This window comes from Oratosquilla oratoria, chromosome 24, assembly GCF_046742065.1.
Source record: "Oratosquilla oratoria isolate Oo_2021 chromosome 24, ASM4674206v1, whole genome shotgun sequence".
Classification (NCBI taxonomy): Eukaryota; Metazoa; Arthropoda; class Malacostraca; order Stomatopoda; family Squillidae; genus Oratosquilla; species Oratosquilla oratoria.
The window spans coordinates 47,099,345-47,122,478 of record NC_134800.1 but is presented as its reverse complement, the minus strand read 5'-3'; the positions used below and the strand labels follow the sequence as shown (position 1 = coordinate 47,122,478).

At 38.7% G+C, this 23,134-nt stretch overlaps 1 protein-coding gene across 7 annotated transcripts in view; it reads left to right on the top strand.

The window, feature by feature from the left end:
• The first annotated feature begins 4,665 nt into the window (after positions 1-4,665).
• The window catches only part of Bruce (BIR repeat containing ubiquitin-conjugating enzyme), a 146,129-nt gene continuing 127,660 nt past the window's right edge, over positions 4,666-23,134 (top strand). For 5 of the 7 annotated variants that reach the window (XM_076208056.1, XM_076208057.1, XM_076208054.1 and 2 more), the window contains exons 1-7: positions 4,667-4,912; positions 15,205-15,392; positions 15,838-15,969; positions 16,790-17,055; positions 20,330-20,458; positions 20,715-20,934; positions 22,558-22,819. In XM_076208056.1, the coding sequence (XP_076064171.1) occupies positions 4,732-4,912; positions 15,205-15,392; positions 15,838-15,969; positions 16,790-17,055; positions 20,330-20,458; positions 20,715-20,934; positions 22,558-22,819 (1,378 nt within the window). In that variant the 5' untranslated portion in view covers positions 4,667-4,731. Of the gene's footprint in view, positions 4,913-15,204; positions 15,393-15,837; positions 15,970-16,789; positions 17,056-20,329; positions 20,459-20,714; positions 20,935-22,557; positions 22,820-23,134 lie in introns of all 7 variants that reach the window. The other 2 variants (XM_076208059.1, XM_076208058.1) reach the window with 2 other exon arrangements.

Sequence of the window (23,134 nt, the reverse complement as noted above, 5' to 3'; positions counted from 1 at the left end):
TGGTACTAGGTAAACTATGACGCAAGCAATGACGTTAACAGCATCGTCATTACTCGGAAAACACCACTGGATTAGCATCACCATCGGCATGGCGGTATTCTGTAAATAGTAGCAATATTTAGCAATAGCTGATCGACGTCAAGTGAATAACCAAGTACATGGCAATGTAAAATTCGTTTTGACAATACCGCAGGCAATTAAACAACCACGTTGCATAGAAAGCGACGCCACTACTCTATTCTTATTGGACCGCATTTTCTGTTTTACATAACTTACTTTAACATTAATTATACTACAGAATAAATACATTTATGTTCTTTTAAGTTACATTATGCTTACCGAAAGTGACGACTTTATTTCTACCTATATGTTCGAGAGAAGTTTTTGAATTGCAAATCTTTGGGAACGGAGTTCATTCGGACATGCCCCATGACCAAATTCACGCCCACAAACATATGAAAATGCTTTTTCTTCGACTAAAATTCACTTCGTTTCTAACTTTCACACTACATTTTCTCATTTCAGTTTACCTCTTACTATTTTTCCGTGTTTCTACCTTTCTCTACAACTATGTCTCCGACGATTTTCTCTAAGTCTCCTGTCACATACCCCATGAACCACGATACAAGTGGGTTAGGTCTAGATTCCATACTCGCCAGTAGATGACGTCACGGGATCATATGCAACGATGTATACGTCATCAGGAGATTTCACCATGTTTCCACATAAAAAACTCAATAAAGCTCCACAAAATGAGAGGTATGAAACTATCACCAAATATTGTAAGTGTCGTGTCTATTGTCCTGGAAAACTGATGATAGAGTGCAGCTCTTGTAAACAATGGTATCATAACAACTGTGTAAATCTGTCTGTGCATGATGTCAGGGAAATGTGCACATATGACACTTACACTTGCCCTCAATGTAGGAATGATTGAGAATTGTGCTGCAAATAAAAATAAAGTGTTTTTACCAGTAGAGATTTTCCACCTACATGTATAGGCCTACATGTATTTTAATTGTGCTGCTGTAAATAAGAATAAGTGATTTTCCACATACATGTATTTTAATATTGAGATTTTCCACATACATGTATTTTAATATTGAGATTTTCCACATACATGTATTTTAATATTGTTCTGCTGTAAATAAAAATAAGACAATTTTTATATAAAAAATTCGTCTCTTGTCTTTTCCTAGCAGTTCAAACTTTTTTAATGTAAAAAACGTCCACCCAGTAATAGTAATATACATATATATTATATAATTCATCATTCCACGTGAAAAAATGTTATAAAGTTTTGATATTTTAATTTTCTTCCATAAAAGAAGCTTGAAGTCTAATATTGCGTTTTATTTGGGCCTCTGAATGTCTTCCGTCACATCGGACTTCGGAAACTTCCGAAAATACCCGACATTGCCCGAAGTGATAACAACACAAAAACGTGACGTCATCTACTAGCGAGTATGGAATCTAGACCTGACCATACAAGTGCTCAGTGGCAATATAACCTTCCTTTGTACATAACTGTCTCTCCCCCTCACACAAAAACCGATCCCGCGAAAGCGGGTGGTTTGTCCTAGGTAGTTCATAGTCCAATCATAATTCGAGATACATGGGGATATATTTACTACATTCCCTTTTCGTGAGTACGTAAGCTACGTATACTTTCTCCGGCTGGTGCCCAAAATGTCTACTCTCACAATGCCAACTGCAATTTTTTAAGTAAGCTGAGAAGTTGCGTTCCAGAACGTCTACTCCCTAATTCGAGTTTCGTCTCGCGATGTGGACTACTAGTGAAAAATGAATAATATGACGTTTTCCAAAATGTGTACACTACATTTATCCAATTCAAGTGCATAAGTGATGAATAAGCTTGGATGGAAATAGGCTTATTACTAATATATTGGATAATAATAATGGTACTTTGTTAAAGAAGAACGTCAAGTATAAGAATTATACATAGCTATTCATAAATCGTAACAGGCACTCCACTCTTATCTGTATTCCTCTTCCTCCTCAGTCTCAAATGTCGAGAGGTTCTGAATTCCCTCGAGGAAAACAAACCTTTCGAAGTTCTCAGAAGTCAGCCTAGGCCTTTTTGTTTTCGTTACATCCGACTCCATGAAGAACATCCTCTACAGCAGAAGAGCTGGGCAGAAAGGTGCTGCATGCTCTTGAGGGGGAGTCTGGCCTTAGCAGCAAAATACTACTGGGGTAAAAATGCCAAAGCAGGCTCCTGGATTTTCTCGTGTCATCCCCTCGTGAGCTAAGCGGGCCTCCCGATGCTCAAGATATCCAGGGAAACGTATTTTCGTGGAGCAATACCACAACTTCTCGCATTGTTGGATTTCATGTGGTTCTTCCTCACGGTACGGAAGGCTCTCTGTGCCATGGTGCTGCGCAGCTCTGTCAGTCGTAGGATCGTTGACGGTGATAGTGAGGTCATGCCCTTGCACCTAAGAGGACGAGCACTGAAAAGGATGAAGGGGAAGTGGAAAGACCCAACGGTTTCTCTTCCAGTTGGTTCCATCTGCAGTAACTGGTTTCATTGCAGAGCTGTATTTTTGATGGGCGTGGTGTGCCTATAAACTGCACCCGCATATAACGCTCCCCTTCAGCTTTCTGACAACAGTGTAGAGTTCTCTTCGTGGTGTGCAAAGGTCTGATGATGCCCTGGGCGTCCTTGACTGTATGCCCCAAAAGTTCAAGTATAAGGTCTCATAGTACTGAGAAAGGAATATATATTGGATATGTAAACACAGATGAAACGTAAAATAAACACTTTATTAAATTTCAATATAAATCAAAGAAATATATTAAGCTATTTTCCTCCCAAATTATCTAATTGGATTGACACGACCCCCCCGAATCCCCCTTCTGGATGCAAAACGACTCTAGAGACTTGTCATACTGATCGTTTCATCCCATCCTTTCCCAGTCATTTCCTTGGCTTAAAGTGCCATCACGGACTGACATTTACTCAACCACATTTTGAGTTGTGAACTCTTATCATTCAAAACACTGCAATCCACGAGAAATGGTTAAAAGAGCAGTATGTAATTAGTGAAAAAATGAGGAATGACCGCGAGTTTAGTATGTATACTATGTGGAGAAGAATGGTAACAGGAACTGTACATTCTATACAATTCATTAATCATTAATAGTCTACCTATTTAAAAGATAAATAGACAAATCAAAGGTACGCATCCACTACCATCCATTCCACATTCCTATCCAGGGCCGTGCAGAGGGGGGGGGGGGCGAACACCTGCCCCTTTGCCGTGCCCCAAAAGTGTCCTTCACAAAAATATATAAAAATGAATGAAAAATTATTTCTCACTGGCTTTTTCCATTCTCTTACCATTCAGAAATTATAATGTGGAAAATGGTGTTGCACAGAGTTTACACACACACGAATAATACAAAAGAGTGAAGTGTCCAATTCCCAGCCCAAAGCACCTGTCCTTTGCAATGTCTGTGCACGTTACTGTTTCTATCTCCCCACCCTTCTCTACCTCTTAGCTCCTCGTGGATAAACGGTCATCCCTGTCCTGCCCACTGCCCGGGTCGGAAGCAATGCAGCAAACCACAGCACATCACAACAGGAGTATAATAAGCGAAAGGCGACAACATTGGACAATGCAGCTAGAATATGGTAATTCAGGAAATTCGTGTGTGTGTATACATACATACATACATACACACATTATATATATATATATATATATATATATATATATATATATATATATATATATATATACATATATCCACTATAAAGTAATGTCGTAGCACATTGATAAAATAAACTGAAGAGGGTCACAGTGAGTGATCGAAATATACAGAGCTCTCAACATTAGTGTCTTCTTTTCTCCGACGGTGGGATAAAAAGTTTATATATATATATATATATATATATATATATATATATATATATATACATATATATATATATATATATATATATATAAAACTACACATTTTGAGAATTCTGTCACTTTCTGTAGTAGACATTTTCTTGATAAAAATGTGTAGAGATTATTGGGGTAATTTGGCGAGACCCCATTCACCAATACTGCGTTCCCATATTCACCGTCATGATTTTCCTCGTAACCAATTGTCTATTCCTACGTTCTACGACGTACTTGCTATCTCTACACTTTTCCTTTCTTCTCCTTGTTGCATAGGTAAATAATATTTACATGTCAAACTTAAGAAGACAACACCGTAAAACTACCGTAACCAATTACAATTTTACAGTTTAACCACGTCACCCTATGTCCAGCGCCACGCCCTGTGCGTTTAAAACGTTGTAGAACGTGATGCAAGTTCATCATAATGATTCCCAGCTTCAAAGAAACACACTCGGGAAGATGTTATAATCGTGAAAACAATACTATGTGGTGTTTATAGCATACAGCACAGACACATATATAACTTTTGTATTGAGATATATTCATTATTATGGCAATTTCCTTTTGAAGGCTTAGGACAATCAATTTCTTATTTTTCGTGGTGTAATGGTAGCTCAGTTCTTAAAGAACACAATAATTCTATATAAACATAATTTTACATTTAAAGCAAACCAAAGAGCTAGAAATCCAAACTTCCTGAATAGAGAATCAAGTTCTGCATCGGACATCAGCTGTTTCAAACAAAGAAGGATCGGACGTATATTCAGTTCATTCTCTTATAGTGACAGAACACCAATGATTCCACGACTGTGTAATGTCTGTGAATGTTGAGAAATATGTGGCATTGGAGGATGGGGTGTTAGAGTTAGGAGACAGCATAGAAGGCCTGTGTTTTCATCAGGCCCTAAATGTGTTCCTAATTACCACCAAAGACAGCCGAATTAGAGTGTTTGACCCCCACTCCTCCCTCAAGCTCTCTGACGTTCACTTCCAGGGTAAGATAAGCTTACGCCTCATTTAATTGTCATTTGCAATGTGTGCTACATGTCATATATGGTTATGTTGATGAAAGAAGGACTTGCAGCAATAGTACATAGTGTTAAATCGGAGTATATTAGCCAAGTGATAGGTATAAGCAAGAGGAAGGTGGCGGGAAGGGTGGAGAGGTAATGGGAATTAGCCATGTATTTCACAACTTCTCTAACAGTATTTGTACCAAAAAGTCTTGTCACCTAGTATTAATCATATCGCGGTATGCACCCAGATGCAGATAGTTGAATGAGTAGAGGTAATAGATGTTTAAAGTTGATAATCTCTAAGTATGGGTGTGGGCAAGCAGGATTTAGGTGATCTAGATGTAGGGCAGTTGTGGAGCAAGAAAAAGAGTGTCTTGCTAATCCCTATTTTATCCTTATGGATCTCATAGGGTTGACAGTTTTTTATATTTATGAAATTTTGTGTACTGATTTATCTCTTGATTAGTACAGTATATATTGGGCAATATTGTTCCTATAAATTTCCTCTGGTAGAACATGAAGTTTTTGATCTAGAGGCGATTCATACTTGTAATTGATGGTGTTGGGTGGTGACTGGTAAAACCATCCACAATGCAAAATGTCCACATCATCCACAGTCAAAACATCCAAAAGTTAATTTTAAAAGCTGAGAATTAATTGTGATAGATTAAGATGAGAGTATTGCTGTTGCAATGTAAACATTGTGCTAAGTTCAGCCACAATGACAGACCATGGCAGAGTCCGTCATAACATTATGCCATTTTAAGCAGCTTCCTTCCACCCGTCATACACATGGCTTTTTTGGATGTGTAAAACTATGAAAAGTACTTTGTAACCAAACCTGAGACTCGAACGTAACTACCGGTTAAGTCTTAAAAATTCAGAAACTACCTGTAAAATGAAATGGAGGGCAACATAACTACAAGGCCTATTTAGTACCAGAAGCATTGGTTGGCATATTTTTGCAGGTCTAGAAACAGGCAAACCCATCTACATGGGTTATTTCTTCAGTCAATTATAAATGAACTTAATTTTGTAGTCTCATTGTCTAGTGTATATTGGTACCTAGGAACTTCAACACCCCAGAAGTTAAACAAATTGGAGAAAAAAAAATCGCTCCAAAAGGTAAACTTTTCTTGTAACTTGAACACAAACAAAGATGGCTGTACAGTATTATACAATATTTCATTCTATGCATGTGCTTCAGTAAAAATATAGTATCTTAGAAGATTTTTTCATAGAACTATAATGTAAAAAGATAATTATAATCTACTGTATATATATGTTACATTGATATTTAAAATCAAGCGTAGAAAAGATTCCTTTGGAGCTAACTTGTTAGAACTTTAATGGCCCCAAGGCATGAAGTATGTTTGAGTTTTAAGGTACAACTGCATTATGATCTGTAGATAAATTTTTGTTCAGTGGATTTTGTCATTTTAGGTCATTTGAAGGTAGGAAATGATGGCAATACTCTCATCTTTATTTACTTTGATTGTTAGACTTTTGGGGAACTTGGCGAAGCTCACCTAAGTGTATAAAGACAATAATAATGTGAAAAACATATAAACAAGGCCTGACAGAGAAGAGTACTTCAATTCTTGATGGAAGGAGATAAATGAGTACGATTTGGTTGTGTTCATACATCTCCTTTGATATTTCTTTATGTAGTTTGTCATATTTAGAATAGTGCTATAAGTTTTATTTCCATAGATAATGGACACTAACAAGTTTTTGAGAAAATTGTGAATTTTCTTTGCATGACACTGAAAATATTCAGTCTTGTGAGTACTCATTGTCAAACCAGATAAATAAATCATGTTTGTATGCATGTTCTGCTTGTAGATGGAATCGCACATCTGTATACATACTGTATTTGCAAGCTAGCCAGAACTCCTTCCACTACATGTTAATTGGTCAATAGCATGTCACATAATTGTGTCATGTGAGGATGCTACTTTTGCATGAACCAGTTGAATTTGGATATTGTTATTCCATGTAAATTAGTCAGATTTATACTTTGACATAGATTCATATTTCCAGTAATGCATCAGAATTACTGCATTTGCAAAGAACCTCCCATTCCTCATTGTAGTTGCATTTGAGAACATTATTCTCTAATGAACATACAATTTATGTTTTTTTTGTGACATCACACTTTTGAAACTACCCATTTGTTTCATATTTTCTGATAGTTTTCTTGTAAATTTGGATGATCCATTATTGTCCAAAAAGATCAAGAGCTGAACAATTGCAGTCTTCTAGTTGAGAAAGTAAGGAGTTGTATAGTTCCCCCAATTTAGGAAGTGCACATCCTACTGAGTGTGGCCTGGCTAATCAACACACACCTCACTGGGAAGTTTTGGGGGGCAAAGAGTCCTTGCTAGCCAAAATGCACATCACTAGGAGTGCAAGGGACAAAGCTCCTTGGCCAAGCAGTAATCCCCCCCCCCCCACACACACACACTAGGTAGTTGGTGGGGAGAGGGGCAGTTCCCAAATAGGCTAGATAATGCATCCTTCCCTTGGGTTCTTGGGGAAGAGTCCCATGGCTAGGGAATTTGTAACCCTGTGGGGTTATGGGAGCAATGACACTGATTACATAACATTCATCCTATGTCAGATGAGGTCTGGTTAGGTTGGATTTGGATAGGTCTGGTATGGATAGGGTGAAATATATATTTTTGTAATTATTTTTTAGTTGACTGGAACAATTTGGTAATTTTCATCAGTTGGAAATTACTCATTATGCTCGTTTCTCTCACAAAAACCCTGATTTTCCGATCTTCCCTCCCTGTTAGGGTGGGGGTGTGAGTACATTAAAGAGATTTCTAATGGAAATAAATATAAGATTAATTTAAATCTGCAAGAAAGCACTTGGAAAAACAAAATAAAAACAAAATCATATATATGGGCACTTCTGAATTTTCACCAAATAAACATTGCCACTGTTACTTGAGATTCTGTGGCCTGCAAACAGAAATGATTGGTGACAAAGTTCATCAATATATCTGTCAATCACCATTGCCCAAGGTCTTATCAAAGTGACTAGTATTTTCTTCACCACATTTGATCCTCTAGATACAATTTTATTATTTTTCCTCAAAATTTTTATGTAAAATAGGGGTATCTTGCATGGAGGTGCATTTTTTATGCCAGCAGTTTTCTAGACTGAGGTTCTACGGTGTGTATGTGTATACCAGTATATATATTATATATATATTAGGGGTGTGGCAGTTCCATCTTTTTCTTTTGCTGATACTGATGCCAATGCCGATTCCACTTTATATAGATATGGTAGGTCAGGTTTTAATATAATGTAATTAACTATGATTTTTACTTGCTTTATAATCTGTAGATTTATACACACCAGTCATTGAGCTGTTGGATGCTAATGATTGAGTGAACTTAATGAAGTCCTTATTGATTGACCCCTTTTGGATTAGCAATGTATGATTGCATTATTTTCTGATGGGTTGAAAAAGAGGACAAAATTACCTATTTCATAGATTTTGATGTAAATGCTAATTTCAAGTAACTTGAATAATTAAATGTGCAGAGTGTATAATTTATTAGTCAGGTTCTTAATCCAAACCTAATAGTAAAACTTAAACCTAACTCAGTCTCTACTATCTAATATTTGACCCCAAGAATGTGGGAAATGACATTGGCATCGACATCAGTAAGATATTGCTGATGCCAAATCCCATTCTAAAACAATTGGCAATTCTTGCCAATGCTGATGTACCAAAAAAGTGTCGATTTTTGCCGCTGCTGATGCTGATTAATCATCACATCCCTTATATATATATATATATATATATATATATATATATATATATATATATATATATATATATATATATATATATATATATATATATATAAAGAAATGTAGTATAATGGAATTTGGAAAGAGTAAAAACAGAATATCAAAAGATTACAGAATTGGAGAAGAAAAAATAAAAGCAAACTCTGAAAAAGATCTTGGAGTGATGATTGGAAAGGACATGAAACCTGATAAGCATATAAATAAAATATTCGGAGAAACCTACAATTTATTGAGGTCAATCAAAGTGGCATTTACTTATATGGATGAAGAAATTATAAAGAAAATACTAACTACACTGATAAGACCAAAACTTGAGTACGCAGCGTCACTTTGGACACCCAGTACCAAAAAGAATATTAAGAAACTAGAAAGATTACAAAGAGCGACAACAAAACTAGCACCGACTCTCGCCAAACTAACATATGAGCAAAGACTATCCAAACTGAACCTACCAATTCTGGAACAAAGAAGAGAAAGAGGAGATTTGCTGACTACAGAATATTGAAAGGAATGGAAGTTTTAGACAGGAATGACCTGTTAGTGTGGGACAACGGTAAAACGAGAGGACAAGGAAAAAAAAATGAAAAAAGATAGTTATAGAAAAAACTTGAAAAGGAACAGTTTCCCACATAGTGATTAATACATGGAACAAATTAGACAACAAAACAGTATGTGCAAACACTATACAAGATTTTAAGATAAAACCTGATGCGGAGAGATACAAAGACGGGTCACCACGAGCATAGCTCCCCTCCCATACATTGCAACTAAGTAAATACACACGCACACATACATGTAGTTAATCTCTTCAATATGAGTCAAATATTTGTGCACACATCAGTTTGCTTGATGTACAATGATGTATCGCAATACATGCATTTCAAAATATAAAGTTACTGCTGTTATACTTGTTCTCTTTTACCCAGAATAAATATAACGTCATGGAAAATGTGATCAAGCCTGTTCACATAATACAGAGATCACTCAGCTACAACTACAAAATAAATATAGTCAGGAAGCAGACACCGGCATCCTCATATCACTCATAGTTCATGATGCATATATAGGTGTCACTGTATGGGGCAGAAACATGGAACATAAGAGAAGAGAGAAGGAGTTTGAATGTGTTTGAGAGAGGTGTCTGAGAAGTATGATGGGGGTTACTAGGCTAGATAGAGTGAGGAATGAGGAGGTAAGGAGGAGAACAGGGGTGGAAAAGTAACTGGGAGATGGGGTTGATGAAAGAATATTAGGATGGTTTGGACACATGGAAAGAATGAGTGAAGAAAGACTAGTAAAAGAGGTATGGAAGGCAGATGTGGAGGGAGTGAAGATGAGGGGACGTCCTAGGATGAGGTGGATGGATGGGAGGAAGGGGGGCTTTGGGGAAGAGGGGAATGTCTGTTGAGGAAGGACGGGAGAGGACAGAAGACGGGTGAATGGAGAATGGTTGTATATGGATGATGATGTGATTGCATGAGGTGTAATGGGCGGGGGGTGAGGTAGTATGTGTGAGCAAAATTTGACGCAGCCCGAAGGGATTTCTCCCCGTCCTCTCCTTTTATGCAATGGGACAGAGAGGGGGGGTCGCCGATTTAATGAAGCGGCCTTGCTGTGGATGTGCTGTGTCTTGCGACACTGCTTCTGACCCAGGGCAGTGGACAAGGTGCAGGGATGACCCGTCATCCAGGAGGTGCTCAGATGGGAGGGAGGGTGGAGGGGTGTGGAGTGTATTCAGGGATGGAATGGGTGGAAATTATTTTATGCCTTTCCCTTTTTGGCTACCTCCCTTGTAAAGGGGAAAAAGCCTTGGTATATGTATGTATGTATTCAAAAGGTTAATTTATGCGATATGTAGGATATATTGGGACTGAGAGTTATTGTGCTAATACAGAATTGAATAGATTATATTTGGGGGGCAGCTGAGGGTGACAGAAGAATAGGTATCCACCACTTAAAACTATTATTTGTGCTCCAGTGGAAATGGAATGGCTGTGATGACTATGGAACTGACTTGTGTTAATTCAAACAAACCAAATGATTTGAATAGAATGTATTATTTTATCATTCGCCTTAAACCAAATTTGCATTAACACGTGTAAATTAAGAACTACATGTATACGTGTGTTTGTATATACCTAGTTGTATTTTACGGGAAGGGGAGCTATGCTCATGGTGCCCCATCTTCATATCTCGTTTCATCTAGACTGTTTTTAAATTTGTGTATCGTTTTTGCACACACCACATTTTCATCTTACTTGTTCCAAACGTCTATTACCCTTTGGGGAAAGCTATTCTTTTTCAGGTCTCTTCTATAACTGTCTTTCTTGATTTTCTTTCCGTGTCCTCTTGTATCTCTACTATCCCATTTTATTAGATCCTCTCTATCAATAGTTTCTATGCCTTTCATGATTTGATAGATAGTTATCAAGTCTCCTCACTCTCCTCTTTGCTCTAATGTCTGTAGCTCAAGTTTTGATAGTCTCTCTTCAGTTGATAGTTATGAGAGTGTTGGTGCCAATTTCGTAAATGCTCTTTGTATTCTTTCAAGTTTTGTTATACATTTTTTTTTGTACTTGGTGACCACGTCGTCACTGCATACTCCAATCTTGGTCTTATCAAAGTGACTAGTATTTCCTTCACCATTTCTTTGTCCAGGTATGTAAATGCCACTTTGATTGTTCTTATTGAATTATAAGTTTCTCCAAAAATTTTGTTTATGTTTTTCAGGGGACATATTATTCTTAATAATGACTCCCAGGTCCTTCTCATTTTCTACTTTTTTCATTTCTTCCTCTCTCAATTTATATGATCCCACTATTCTTTTTTTTGCTTCTTCCAAATTCCATTATACTACACTTCTTGATATTGAATTCCATCTCCCACTTTCTACTCCATTCCCATACTTTATTGAGATCACTCTGCAGCGACTCACAATCTTCTACAGTGCTCACTTTTTTTTAAACAATTTTGCATCGTCTGCAAAGGAGCTCATATAACTTTCAATTCCTTTATCCATATCATTAATATATATATAGCAAACATTATTGAGGCCAGAACTGTTCCTTGTGGAACTCCACTAATCACTTCATCCCAATTAGTGTTTGTCTCTTATCACCACTCTCATTTTTCTTTCATGCAAGAAGTCTTCCATCCACTTCAGCAGTTTACGCTGTATTCCTCCTGCAGTTTCTAATTTCTTTAGAATTTTTTTACGAGGCACCTTATTAAAAGCTTTTTTCAGGTCTAGAAATGCACAATCAGCCCATCCATCTCTTTATTGTATTATATCTATTAGCCTTGAATAGAAACACATTAAGTTTGTGACGCATGATCATCCTTGTCTAAATCCAAATTGCCTTGGATTTAGTATGTTGTTTTTTTCCAAATGCCTTATCCATCCGTTTTTCTCTGCTATGAACCATTTCCTCACTTTCATGCCCACTACTCTCCAATAGAATTTCTCTTTGTCTGACCTCGATCTTTTCTCGTTTTTTTCCTTAGCTTCTAGTCTTTTTGTTTTCTATTCCTCTTTCCTCTTTATTCATTTCTCTTTTTATCCGTACTTGTTTATACTGATCACTTTTTGCTAGTTTCCCTGTTTTCGCTAAGATATTCTCTGCTGTCGTTTGTGACCTGAATTTAACTTTAATTGGTCTGGTCTTATCTGCATTGTATTTCCCTATTCTATATATTTCTTCAGTTTCTTTCCCTATTTCTTGTTCATCCTCTTGAACTACTTCTAATATCTTGGTTACCTTTTCCTTCTCCTCTTTTACTCTTGTAGTCCTATTTGGATTATGCTTCTCTTCCATCCCTAATATAATTATACATTTCTTTTTGTCTGCTAAGTCTCTTACTTTATTCTCCTTCTCTCTCATCACTTTAATAACTGTGTCCTTAGTTTAATGAGGGAGGGGGTGCCAACCTCTCCCAATTAGCAAGTCTAGAGGAAAAACTAGAGAAAATGATTGAACACTGGGAGGTTAGGTTCAGCCAACTTACATGGATTATGCAGAGTTGATAAATTGGATGAACTAAAGGAGAACCAAAACCTAAATAAAGAAATAAAAGAATTAAAAAGACAGTTAATAGAAGTAAAAGATGAGAATGAGGAATTAAAGAAGAATAACAAAGAGGATAAAGAGTCCATAGCAAAAGAAACACAAGGTTGGAGAAAAGTCCAAGAGAACAACAAAATTGAATTTAGAGATATAGTCACATGAGAACATGAGAGAGGAAGAGAGAAGGAGTTTGAATGTGTTTGAGATGAAATGTCTGAGAAGTATAATAGGGTTACTGGGCTAGATAGAATGAGAAATGAGGGGGTGAATAGGAGAACATGGGTGGAAAGGGAGCTGGGAGATAGGGTTGATGAAAGAGTATTAGGATGGTTTGGACACATGGAAAGAATGAGTGAAGAAAGATTAGTAAAAGAAGTGTGGAAGGAGTGAATATGAGGGGACGTCCTAGGATGAGATGGATGGATGGGGTGAAAGGGGCTTTACAAAAGAGAGGAATGTCTGTAGAGGAAGGATGGGAGAGGACAGAAGATAGGGGTGAATGGAGAAGGGTTGTGTATAGATGAGGCTGTGATGCATAAGGGGGAGTGGGTGGGGGATGGGGAGTGAGGAAATATGTATGAAAAAAAAAATTGACGCAGCCCAAAGGGATTTCTTCCTGTATTCTCCTTTTCTGCATGAGGGGATGGAGAGGTGGGGTCACCGAATTTATGAAGCGGCCTTGCTGTGGATGTGCTGTCTTGTGACACTGCTTCTGACCCAGGGCAGTGGACAGGATGCAGGGATGACCCATCATCCAGGAGGTGCCAAGATAGGAGGGTGGAGGGGAGTGGAATATATGGGAAATGAAATGGGTGGGAGTGATTTCTATGCCTTTTTCTTTTTGGCTACCCTCTGTGTAATGGGGAAAAAGCCCTTGGTATATGTATGTATCCAGTACTCTATGTGGGAAGCTTTTTTTTTTTCCCTTTCTTTCCAGATCTCTTCTATAGTTATCTTTTTTGAGTTTCTCTTCATGTCCTCTTGTTTTTCCATTGTCCCATCTTAATAAATCATCCCTATCTAGGATTTCCTTTCCTGTCATTAATCTATAAAAGCAGATCTTTCTCTTTTTTTGTGTGTGTTTATATATATGTGTATATATATATATTAAGCCTTAACATTGCTTTATTTTCTCAAACTGTAAAAGATATGCATAGTGTTTTTCTTTATTTTTTTTTAATGAAGCAGCAGGTCCTTGTTTGACCTTTAAGGGGCAGCAGATATACATGAATTTTTTATTCACTGGGATATGTGTTACCTAAGCCCTGTCAATGTTAAAGGACCACTTTCATTCTATTTTCCACCACATCTTGTACAGCACAACCATCAGTTGCTCCCTGCATTAACAAACGTGTCATTGTTGTCTCTGCTTGTTGTAGTACCTTAACCAATGTGCCTAGGCTCTTCTGTTTTCACAGCACCCCCAAATGTTTTACCTAAAGAATTTGGAATGAGGTGGGGGTAACTACAAATCACAGAAAGTGTAATGTAGGCAAGAACATCATCAGTGACATCAAGAACTGTGAAACAAGGAATACCTTGAAGAGTGACACTCCTCAGCACACATTTTCAAATTTAATGTGTATTCTGGATTTGTTTGGACAAGTTAATGTTTTCCTCGTAAACAAAATTTATTTTGTGTATAGAAAGGGGGATATGGGAGCAAAATGGATTTGTAGACATCCTTGGGGGATTCTGTGCCATCCTGAACAAATACAATTTCCTTATATTTCTATGCATTTAAACCTGTCATAAGAGTAGATATCAAGGAACTGGAAAATATATTCTTTTGAGCTGCTTTAGATCCCTTGTAGTGCTGAAATTAGAAGTGTATAAATGAAGAAATGAAATTATGGTGGTTTGTCCCCTTTTTAAATGTACATTCATCCTATTTTGTACATGTATACAGTATTACCTCTCATTAATGGACATTAATTAGCTGTGTTTGTGGTGTTTTTGCTGTGTTTTCGGTGTTTTGGAGTGGTTTTTGGGTGGCATAGTGATTGCACGCACTAAACAACAGCACCAAAAACACTGAAAACACAGCAAAAACACCGCAAACACAGCTAATTAACGTCCGTTAATGAGAGGTCTCACTGTATATGCACTGGGTCTGCCAACTTTGAAAGATTGGAGAGAAAGCTGATGTGATTAGCATTCAGCTGTTCACGATTGCTAAAGGGGATGGACTACACTGATAAGAAATTGTGAGGACAGGAGGGCTTTTAAGAGGTCATGTATACAAATTAAGAAAGACATGTCCAGAGGATGTGAAGAAATACAGTTTTCCTTGTATATATTCATAAATCAAGTCTAACATTATTTCTGTATATTTTCCTACAAAGTAAAGTAAAAATGTGTTTTATGTTTTTTAGATGGCACAAAGAGAAGCAGTAAACTTGTTTGCAAATACCATGGAGAAAGTAACAGTGTTGTGGTTAGTTGTGGTCGAGCTGTAGGACTGCGGCGAGATCATCATGGAGTGCTCCTCTTGGACACAATTCTGCAGACCTCGGTGGCCGCCCCAGAGGAGAGGGTGGCCATTGAGATGCTACTCTCAGAGGTGAGTATAACAGTGATGCTTAAAAAAAAAAATTATTTCTTAATTTTGTTCCTGAAACCATTGATAATTCACTTCCAAAAGTTTTGACTCTTGTTCTGGTATATACAGTACTTTATTTGCAAATTTTTATTGTTGGTTTACTTACTTTTCCATCCTAAAATCTCAGATATTTCTCTTCTTAAAGTTTTGACTTCCTGTTATGGTATATCACTATCCATCTATCTCACCTACATACATTGTCTAATTCTTTTGGTTTTGTATATAAGTTTGAAATTGCATATCTGATTTTTACAACTCATTTGCCAGATATTTTCTTGAATATAGCCCATGTACCTCCGTACATTACATGTGTATATACAAACATATATACATACACACATACATATTTACAAGATTTTGTTGAGTCTTTGTTCAGGATATTTGATTAATGTTTTTGTTGCTACAGGCCATACAGCTGCAGAAGGCCCTTGAATCAGGAGATGTGAATGTTGAACATATGGGGCAAGTTCGGGATGCCCTAGTGCGTGCTATTGTGGTCCACAACAGGCAACCCAAACCCAACCCCAAACTTGCAAAGGTAAGCTCTTTGAGGTTGGCAAAGGTTGAAGTAACTTTAGGTCTGATCCATTGCTTACAAGATTTGTACTGAAAGACAGGTTTAATTTGTTGATGGTAGTTGACACACATACTCCCTCACTCCCCCTAGTATATGGGTTAACCTGGGAGATCTTGCCAAGTACCTTGAAATGTTTAGTTCTATGTAAGAGAAATCCGAGGCCACAGATTGAGGTCCAGTACTGAGCAAAAGGCATGATGTGGTATTTGTCAGAAAAGTATCTACAACTGTACATAGCTTGATTAACTACTTTGCTACAGTGATGTTTCATTAGTGTAATGGAGTCGCCGTACAATAGCCAGAGTAGAATGTTTAGGTTGATAGATGATTAGGTTGTCAGCAATGCAGGGTTCAAAGGAGATACATAACTTTCTGATAGCTTTAACTTATCCTGCTGATGGCATATAGAAATTTTTAGCAAACATATGGGTGAACCATTCTGGCTTGCACTGGAAACAATATAAACTCATTCTAGTTGAGAGTGAAAGTGAGCAAAAGTATGGTAACAAAATGTACAGTGATTAATGAAGGTAGTGGGTTTAACATGAGTTTGAAGGATGAAAATTTCAAGTAAATGGAGAGTCAAGTATTTAGGGTTGCATGTGGCAGTGAATGGAAGAGTGGATGTGGAAGTAAATGTAGAGTAAAGGAGGCAAGAAAATGGGTGGAATAATTATAGCATTATGAGAAATGGGTGCAAGGAGAAAGTTTTGTGAAGGGGTGTCATTAGGTTATGGGTAAGAATCTTGAAGCAACAATTGATTTATGTTTTACTTTTCAGTGGAGTACAGTTCGTGTGGAGCTTGCCCTAGGTGTGCTACGTGCAACATGTTCAGGGTTAGTGACAGAACTGAGGCGTCTGTCATGCTATATACCAGCTCTCTCAACGGCCTCAGCAATAGCCCATCGTCTGAGTCACCTGCTTCCTCCTCCAACACCTGACACAGGCCAAGGGCCTCCAGGAACGGGTCCACCAGATCGAGAGGTCATGTTCAGTGAAGCAGCCAGGTTAGCCACTTTTACAAAGTGGCCCCACATGAACTACAAGTAAGTACAAAGGACATTTTGGCTGTAACATTTTCCCTTGCCTTAGTTATATCTTATTTGATCATATTTGTTGTACAGTGAACTCGTGAGTTCATCACACACATCGTTCCAATCATCAGGTGTCTGGCTAAATAAGTGGAAGACGTGATGTACTTACACTTTGAATGCACTGCTCATTTCAGCACTTTATTACATTTACCAATTTTTCACAATTTTACATACAGTAAATGTAGACAAATGCTACATTACTTATATTGAACAAAGTTTATATCTGAGGACTTATTGGATGGTCTTGTCATGATTAAATTTGTTCTTTAGTAAGAACATAAGAACATTATAGTATGTAGTATATATATTATACCTTCTGTCTATCCATATACCAAAGGGCTTCTTCCTCCTCACAGGGGAGGCAGCCAGACAAGGCTACTATATACACACTGTACATGTAGCACTGTGCTCAGTATGTAATAGACAGGATAAATTTGTTACATTTACTGTACAACATACATAAGGGTGTAGTACGCACAGTGGCTGAATTTTTGGTTAGCTTGTCAGATGCCTTGGATGTAATGGGCATCATCCATTATGTCTTAAAAGTACACCCACTCCTCGTTTAACGACCTACTCGGTTAACGACAACTCGGAGAAACGACGGGCTTTATGACAGACCAATATTCGTTTAACGTAAATCTCCCGAAGTTACGACGTCGTGTACGATAATTAAGTTGGCTGAGGCAAATTTGTATGGTGTTATAAATGAACTTGTACGGTGGATATTAGCTGTGAGGTAAAGTGTTCTGAAGCTTAGGTCTACATTACCATCCTGCAAGCTGGAAAAACTACCTGGGGTACAATATATACCGGTAGTGGTAAATTTTTAGTTTCGACCAAGGGCGCAATATAGCAATAGAAAATTAATTATTAATTTTGTAAATTATAATGTATCAACGTAATATGCAATTTTGTGAGCGGAAAAAAAAAAAAGGTGCTAAAACAAATTTCGTAAGTAACGAAGTCATGTCGGACGAATGGTACACCATGTTTGTTATGATAGATGCCGATGTCGAGGAAATGAAAGGATGATAAATTCGCCTAACCTAAACTAACCTAACCTGTGTTTGATAAATCATTACCTGCAAATTAAATGTCATCCGGCTCGTCGTCGTGAGAGACGTTGGCAGACGACAAGATGGCGTCCCGATCCTATGCTACCGACTTCGTTCATTAGCATATTTTCTTGTAGCATGATATTTTTGACTTTAATTTCCGCCCACAAAATTGCATATTACGTTGATACATTTTAATTTACAAAATTAATAATTAATTGTGAGCAAAATTTTTGACGCAGCCCGAAGGGATTTCTCCCCGTCCTCTCCTTTATATGGGGGGACGGAGAGGGGGGGTCGCCGATTTAATGAAGCGGCCTTGCTGTGGATGTGCTGTGTCCTGCGACACTGCTTCTGACCCAGGGCAGCGGACAGGGTGCAGGGATGACCCGTCATCTAGGAGGTGCTAAGATGGGAGGGAGGGTGGAGGGGTGTGGAGTGTTTTCGGGGATGAAGGGGGAAAAAAGCCGTGGTATATGTATGTATGTAATAATTAATTGTCTATTGCTATATTGCGCCCATGGTCGAAACTAAAAAAATACCCCGGTATTCAATATGGAATGTCAGCATACGCGTATTTGGTCATATACGGTAATTTCAGGAACATAACCACCGTAAATAAACAGTAAATAAAGCTTTAATGTACTGTATAAAAGAGGGAAATACTCGAAGATAAAGATACATGTATTGCTAGACATTGTACATACAGTACATGTACGTATATGTATACACTTTCGCTTAACGACCAATTCGGTTAACGACGGCTCGCTGGTCCCAATTGTCGTCGTTAAACGAGGAGTGGTGGTATGTTCACTGGCCGAGTGGGTTAGTGTCGTTACTTGAGGAGGGAGGGTCGCCATATAAATGAAATGGTGGAGGTAACCAGTTTAGGCTGTCATGCTCTGCTGTGGATGTGCTGTGTCTTGCCACATTGCATCTGACCCAGGCAATGGGCACTGGGGGAGTAATGACCCTTTGTTCACAGGGAACTAATATAGAAGGGAAACAAATGGGTGTGGGATGGTGGATAGTGGGTGAATACCTTACCTGTCTACCTCCTTTATAAGGGGGAAGAAGTCTTTTGGTATATAGATGATAAAAGTATGTAGACAAGGTAACATATATATACCAATGGCTTCTTCCCTCTTACAAAAAAGGTAGCCAAAGTCAAAGGCATAAATCCACTCCCACCCATTTCATCCCCACATACTCCACTCCCATTCACCACCCCTCCCTCCTTTTCTTGGCTCCTCCTGGATGACGGGTCATACCTGCATCTTGCCCACTGCCCTGGGTCACTTAATCGGCAACCCCTTCTCTCTGTCCCCTCATGCAGAAAAAGAGATAAGGAGAAATCCCTTTGGGCTGCGTCAAAATATCCTTCACACATACTCCCTCACCCATCCCCCACCCACTCACTCTCATGCATTACAGCATCATCTATACACAACCATTCTCCATTCACCCATATCTTCTGTCCTCTCCCTTCGTTCCCCAACAGACACACCCCTCCCTCCCACTGCCCTCTTCACCTCATTCATCCATCCCATCCTCGGTTTCACCCTTGTGTTCATTCCCGCCACCTCTGCCTTCCACACCTCATTTACAAATCTTTCTTCACTCATTCTTTCCATGTGTTCAAACCATCCCAATTCTCTTTCATCAACCCTATCTCCCAACTCCCTCTTCACCCTCACTCTCCTCCTCACCTCCTCATTTCTCACTCTATCCAGCCTAGTACCTCGTACCATACTTCTCAGGCATTTCATCTCAAACAAATTTAAACTCTTTCTCTCTTATGCTCCATGTTTGTGCCCCATGCAGTGCTAGCAGCACAGTCACTCCTTCATATAATCTTCTCCTAGCATCCATTCCCAAATGTCTGTTTCTCATTACACTTTTTAATCCCCCGAGGCATTTACTTGCTTTTCTCAATGTACATTATAGACGAACATTAAACATCCTCACCAGTCATACCTCCCTTTTTTAGACATTCCTCATGACACTCATCTAACCCAGGTGCCTTACCTGCTCTCATCATTTTACAAATATACAGTAGAAAATTACAGTTCTTGATAAGTATGGTTGTTCCAAGGTATAACTTGATGTCAATTTAGAGGATTGTTTAAATATTTTGTATAAAATGAGTGTCATTTGTTTTATTTCAGATGGGCACTACCAGAGCAAATGGCTCAGGCAGGTTTTTTCCACCAGCCCATTGCTACAGATGATGATAGGGCAATGTGTTTTATCTGTAATGTTTGCCTTGTGTACTGGGAGCCAACAGATGAACCCTGGTAGGTGTTGCTGCCCTTTTGTGACTTCGGGTTTATTGGAATACCAGTATGGACTAAGTTTAGCTAAATTTGTACTGTTTGGGGGAGAAAAATAGAATTTGGTTAACATGGTCAGGATTTGTATTGTTTGGAGAGGTAAATGATTCAGAGCCTTTTTGGAAACTAGATTAAAAAAAAGAAAGGAAAGAAAAAAAAAAGTGTATATATATATATATATATATATATATGTCATAAGAAAATATTTATTCTTTTACAGGTCAGAGCATGAAAGACATTCACCCACTTGTCCCTTTGTGAAAGGGGAATACACCCACAATGTACCCTTGACCGTCACCTATGCTACCAGCCCAGCACTGACACATAGTGAAAGGGCCGAAGAAGTAGCCTTGATTAGTAATACTAATAGTCATCAGTTGATTGCCACATCTACAAAGAATGGGAACATTGTCATTTGGAACACATCAAAGCAACTTAAGGTAGGTCTACTCTATGTATGAAACTAATTTGGATCCATCTCATTTTTTAATTCAGTTGGAGAATTTTCCTCAAAAATGAGGTGGATGGATGGGGTTAAAGACAGTGCATTGGATGCAAGAGGAATGTCTGTTAAGCGAGGAAGAGTGCAGAAGATATGAATGGAGAGTGGTTGTTAATGTTAATCATACATACACACATATACCAAAGGCTTTTTTTCCCCCCTTACATGGGGGGTAGCCAAAAAGAAAAAGGCATAGAAACCACTCCCACCCATTCCATCCCCTACATATTCCACTCCCCTCCACCCTCCTCCCTCCCTTTCATCTTGGCACCTCCTGCCTGTCCACTGCCCTGGGTCAGAAGCAGTGTCACAAGACACAGCACATCCACAGTAAGGTCGCTTCATAAATTCGGCGACCCCCCTCTCTGTCCCCTCATGCAGAAAAGGAGAAGATGGGGAGAAATCCCCTCGGGCTGCGTCAAGTTATTTCTCATACATACTTCCTCACCCCTCATCCCCCACCCACTCCCCCTCATGCATCACAGCATCATCCATACACAACCCTTCTCCATTCACCCCTATCTTCTGTCCTCTCCTGTCCTTCCTCAACAGACATTCCTGTCTTTTGTAATGCCCCTTTTACCCCATCCATCCATCTCATTTACATACTTCCTCACTCATTCCACCTCTGCCTTCCACACCTCATTTACTAATCTTTCTTCACTCATTCTTTCCATGTGTCCAAACTATCCTAATACTCTTTCATCAGCCCTATCCCCCAACTCCCTTTCCACCCGTTCTCCTCATCTGTACCACATCCACGCACATTAAAAGACCCAAACCTTAGGGTACTGGTTGGAAAACTCCTTGACCCTCTTATGCTTTTACTTTTTTTAGGAATGCCCCCTTGGGGCTACAGGTAGCAGGACTCCTAATCCCATCCCCCGTCCCATTTTTTTGTTGCATTTTACGACTCAAATGGGAAGACTTGGTGGTAGCATTCTTTTCCCCCACCACAGGGTAGGGAAAAAAAGGAAATGAATATTCAGAGAAATGGTACAAGACAGTAACAAGGGGTTGGGGGACAGCATAACGGAGGGACAGTCGTAGTATAAAAGTGTCATCATTTCTCTATGAACAGAGTTGTCCTCTATCACAGACAAAATTATATGTGGCTCTGGTCTGTAGGGGTGTCCCATATAGACCCTAAAGTATCAATGGCATGCTACTTTGCCACAATAATATGCATCCAATACCCCAGACGGGGTAAGGAAATATAGCCTAAAGAGATGTTTTTGTGTACTTGGTATATTTCTTGAGTGGATGAAGGAAGAGGGTCTCCATGTAATGGATCATTGGGCCCTGCTGTAGAAGTGCTGTGTCTTGCTGCATTGATTCTGACTCAAACAGTGTGGCAGGGGACAAGGGATGAACCTTCATCCACAAGGTACTAAGATAGAATGGTCATTGAATGGATTTTTGGAAAGGTGTGGGATGGTTGTAGGGTATGTGTGTTTTTACTTGGCCACATCCCCTAATAAAGGGGAAAATGCCTTTTAGTATATATATGTATATGTTTATTCACTGTGTTTTAATGCATTTGTTGTCATTTTCATTATAGAAGGAAGGAAACTTTTCTGTGGACCCATCAGAATCAGTGATATTGGACAAGCATTTTTCGGACACTATTGGTTACACAGATACTCCACTTCAACCTCCAATACCTCGTGAAGCTTGGGGTGAAAGGCAAGATGAAGAAGGAGTTGCTGTTAATACCCAGAATGCATCACCCATGCCAACAGATGTAGATGATACTGGGATTGAACCAGTGCAAACAACTGCCTCACAAGTTCTTGGGATACCCTTAGATGATATCGCTGTTGGTGAGTATAAACATCTTTAGATATGTGCGTGTGTATATATGTATATATATATATATATATATATACATATACATATATACACACATTCATACATACATATCCCAAAGACTTTTTCCCCCTTACAAGGGAGGTAGCCAAAAAACAAAGGCATAAAAACCATTCCCACCCATTCCACCCCTAATACACTCCACTCCCCTCCACCCTCTACCCTCCCTCCCATCTTGGGACCTCCTGGATGACAGGTCATCCCTGCATCTTGTCCACGGCCCTGGGTCAGAAGCAGTGTCACAAAACACAGCACATCCACAGCAAGGC